Source organism: Apaloderma vittatum, unplaced genomic scaffold (assembly GCF_000703405.1).
Source record: "Apaloderma vittatum isolate BGI_N311 unplaced genomic scaffold, ASM70340v1 scaffold33062, whole genome shotgun sequence".
Classification (NCBI taxonomy): Eukaryota; Metazoa; Chordata; class Aves; order Trogoniformes; family Trogonidae; genus Apaloderma; species Apaloderma vittatum.
In genome coordinates, this window is record NW_009705801.1 from 1 (window position 1) to 3705 (window position 3705).

The 3705-nt window shown below is 50.1% G+C and overlaps 1 protein-coding gene across 1 annotated transcript in view; it reads left to right on the plus strand.

The window, feature by feature from the left end:
• Nucleotides 1-261: 261 nt before the first annotated feature.
• The window catches only part of LOC104271035 (putative adenosylhomocysteinase 3), a gene marked incomplete at both ends in the record, with an annotated part of 3671 nt that continues 227 nt past the window's right edge, over nucleotides 262-3705 (plus strand). The window contains 4 exons of the mRNA XM_009865579.1: nucleotides 262-350; nucleotides 2536-2606; nucleotides 2697-2791; nucleotides 3245-3343. Of these exons, the coding sequence (XP_009863881.1) occupies nucleotides 262-350; nucleotides 2536-2606; nucleotides 2697-2791; nucleotides 3245-3343 (354 nt within the window). The remainder of the gene's footprint in view (nucleotides 351-2535; nucleotides 2607-2696; nucleotides 2792-3244; nucleotides 3344-3705) is intronic.

Genomic DNA, 3705 nt, shown 5'->3' on the forward strand with positions numbered 1-3705 from the left:
CAGCGTAATCTCTCGTTATCGTGGAGCTTTCTCAACACCGGGATGTTTTTTGGGGAAAAAGAACTCCCCGCGACCAAAACCAAAGGTGCTTTTGCATTTTTTTAGCGCCTCTCTTCCCCAGCCCGGGCCTGACTCAGGACCTGGATCGCCCCAAATCCAGGAATTCCCCATGCCCAGAAATTGGGCGGACGCAAGAGGACTCCCGGCGTCGTACCTTCCCCGGCGCCTCACCCTTCCTGCCACGCTCTTCTCTCTCCCCAGGTCGGGAAGGGCTGTTGCGCTGCCCTCAAGGCCATGGGCTCCATCGTCTACGTGACCGAGATCGATCCCATCTGCGCCCTCCAGGCCTGGTAAGCAGCCCCTTCGTTAGGGTTTTATTATTTTATTTGGTTTTCCCCCAAGAAAACCACGGAACCTCCCGAGATTGAGGGGCTCACGAGGGGTCGGTGGCTTCTGGGCACCCTCGGAGAGACTCCCAGCTCTCTCCTACAGCTGGGAAAGGGTTCCTGCACAAAAGCATCACCCAGTTTACCCACGTCCAGCCTGCAGGCTTGTGTGATCGCAGCCACAGGGGCCAAGACTTTAATGATAGGGCTTGAAAGACTTTAACCTTAAGGCTTGAAAGATTTGAAAGACCTCAACAAAAGGGCTTGGAAGACTTCAAGGTAGGGCTTGAAAGACTTAAACCTTAGGGCTTGAAACATTTAAACCTTAGGCTTGAACAGCTTTAACCTTAGGGCTTGAACAACTTCAACCTGAGGGCTTGAAGGACTTCAACAATAGATCTTGAAAGACCTCAACAAAAGGGCTTGAAAGACTTCAATGATAGATTTTCGAAGACTTCAATTATAGGTCTTGACAACAATAGATCTTGAAAGACTTCAGGGCTTGAAAGACTTGAATAATAGCTCTTGAAAGACCTCAGCAATAGGGCTTGAACGACTTCAGGGTGGGTCTTGACAATGATAGATCTTGAAAGACTTTAACCTTAGGGCTTGACAGACATCAGCGATAGGTCTTGAAAGACCTCAACTATAAGGCTTGAAAGACTTCAAGGATAGGTCTTGAAAGACTTCAAGGATAGGTCTTGGATAGATATTGGAAGACTTCAGGGCTTGAAAGACTTGAACAATAGGTCTTGATATATCTCAACAACAGGACTTGAAAGACTTCAGAGATAGGTCTTGAAAGACTTCAAGGTAGGTCTCGGCAATGATAGATCTTGAAAGACTTAAACCTTAGGGCTTGAAAAACCTCAGCGATAGGGCTTGAAAGACTTCAAGGATGGGGCTTGAAAGACTTGACTTATAGGTCTTGACAACGATAGGTCTTGAAAGACTTCAGGACTTGAAAGACTTGAGGGCTTGAAAGACTTGAACAGTAGGTCTTGAAAGACTTTAACCTTAGGGCTTGAAAGACTTCAACGACAGGGCTTGAAAGATTTTAAAGGTAGGACTTGAAAGATTTTAAAGGTAGGGCTTGAAAGACTTCAGTGAACAGCTTTATGGCTTGAAAGAAGATTGGGAGTGAACCTTAACCTTTGGAGAGCAAACTCAAGGCTTGTACCACCTCACTCGGGGGATAGTTCGGTTTCTGGAAGCACCCGCATCCTTAACTGGGAATTCAGTCGTTGGCAGCAACCCCTGCCCTGACTCTTACAAACAGTAAATGGGGCATAAAGCAGAAAAAAAAAACTTTTTTTTTTTTTGTTATAGCAACTGTGATTTTTCAGCTTGTGAAAGTCACAGAAGTAAAGTTCTTGGCAGGACTGTTGATGAATCCTAAAAAAAACCCCAAACCCTGCCCTGGTTGCCCAATGCATCTTGCTCGGTGAAGCCAGGAGAGACTTGCTGAGTGCTCAGCACCTCTGACGGCTGCGTAGGTGCCTAAATCTGGATTTTCGGGTTGGCGACGGGGTTTGAGTTGGTTTCGAGGTGATCTAAATCCAGATCCGAGAGGATTCTGCAGCAGGACAGTGTTTCGGCATCTTCTGGCTGTGCTCTGCAGGAGCAGCACCTTGGGAAAAAAACCAAAGAAGCCGTCTCGATTGAAAACCGAGACGTGCAGCTGTGGAGGCTTTGACAGAAAATGTGAAAAACCCCCCAAATCTCCTTTTTGCTTCTCCCCACAACGATCCCAAATCCTCCTGGTTGACTCCAGAAACCCATCTCATGACTTGAGCTCCAAGACCCCTCTCCGTGTGCTGTGCTGCCATGTCCCAGCCCGGCACCAGAGAGTTAAACTCGATTGAAAACCGAGACGTGCAGCTGTGGAGGCTTTGACAGAAAATGTGAAAAACCCCCCAAATCTCCTTTTTGCTTCTCCCCACAACGATCCCAAATCCTCCTGGTTGACTCCAGAAACCCATCTCATGACTTGAGCTCCAAGACCCCTCTCCGTGTGCTGTGCTGCCATGTCCCAGCCCGGCACCAGAGAGTTAAAACGACTGAGAATGACGTGGTGATGGGGTTTTTTTATGGTTTTGGCATATTTTTGCTGCTTCTCCAACTTATTTTTCCCCTCTTCTCCTCTTAGCATGGATGGATTCCGGCTCGTGAAACTCAATGAAGTCATCAGACAAGTTGACATCGTCATCACCTGCACAGGTACGGGGGTCCCCAAGGCGGGCGGCCGGGGCTCCCTTCATCGGCTCCGTCTTTTTTTTCTACTCTCCGTCTTTTTTTGTTGCTGGGCAGGCAACAAGAACGTGGTGACCAGGGAACATCTGGATCGCATGAAGAACAGCTGCATCGTCTGCAACATGGGGCACTCCAACACCGAGATCGACGTGGTGAGCGCCGGGGACGCGCGCCGGAGCGGGGTGATCGGGGCATTCGGGATGCTTGGGCAGCCCCATTTGACCAAAGTCTGCTCATCTGTGCTTAGAGATGAGCAGGAAACCGGGAGAATCTTCTCCGAAGGTCAATGGAGAATTGCTCGGCCAAACCCACGGGTTTAAAGGCATTTTCTGGGTTGGGAAGAGGCGAACATGGTCCTGCAGGGTTGGTGTCTTGTGGATCCTCTTCAGCCAGAGGGGCTCAAGCAATAGTCGTTGGCAGAGCTTTGATGTCACCGTAAAAAATAGCTCCAGGTTATGATTCATTAAAGGTTGGTCTGGAATGTCAACCAGACCCAAAAGAATCTTGAAGCCCAGTGAGTCGTTTCCTCTTTTCATCCCTGTTCCGCAGCTTCTGGTTTGAGATCTTTTTGCTGGTTCTTTAACCCTCTGGGCGCTGTGTTTCAGGCCAGCCTGCGCACGCCCGAGCTGACCTGGGAGAGGGTGAGGTCCCAGGTGGACCACGTCATCTGGCCGGACGGGAAGAGGATCGTCCTCCTGGCGGAGGTGAGCTGCTGGCGACGGAGCGGGAGCCGCCACCTCTTCTCAGCTCGCGGGGGAAGGAAACCAGGGCTGGATGAGCCGTGGGGCTCAGAAATCACCTCTCGGGGGGGGCTCAGAAATCACCTCTATGCACCTCAGCAGCTCAACCTGTGGTTTTCCTTTTTCTCTCTCCTGAGCTTTTCACTTCTTAGTAGCCTGGTTGCAAGGGCAACCAAGACTGGGGAGCTCGAGCACGTGTGATAAATGATGTTTCATGCCAGGAGGGACGCGTTTTTGCTGGTGGTTCTTGCACCTTCTCTCTTGGCGACTGATTTTGGTGCCCCGTTGAGTTAACAGCCCGTTTTCTTGCTTCCCAGGGCCGCCTG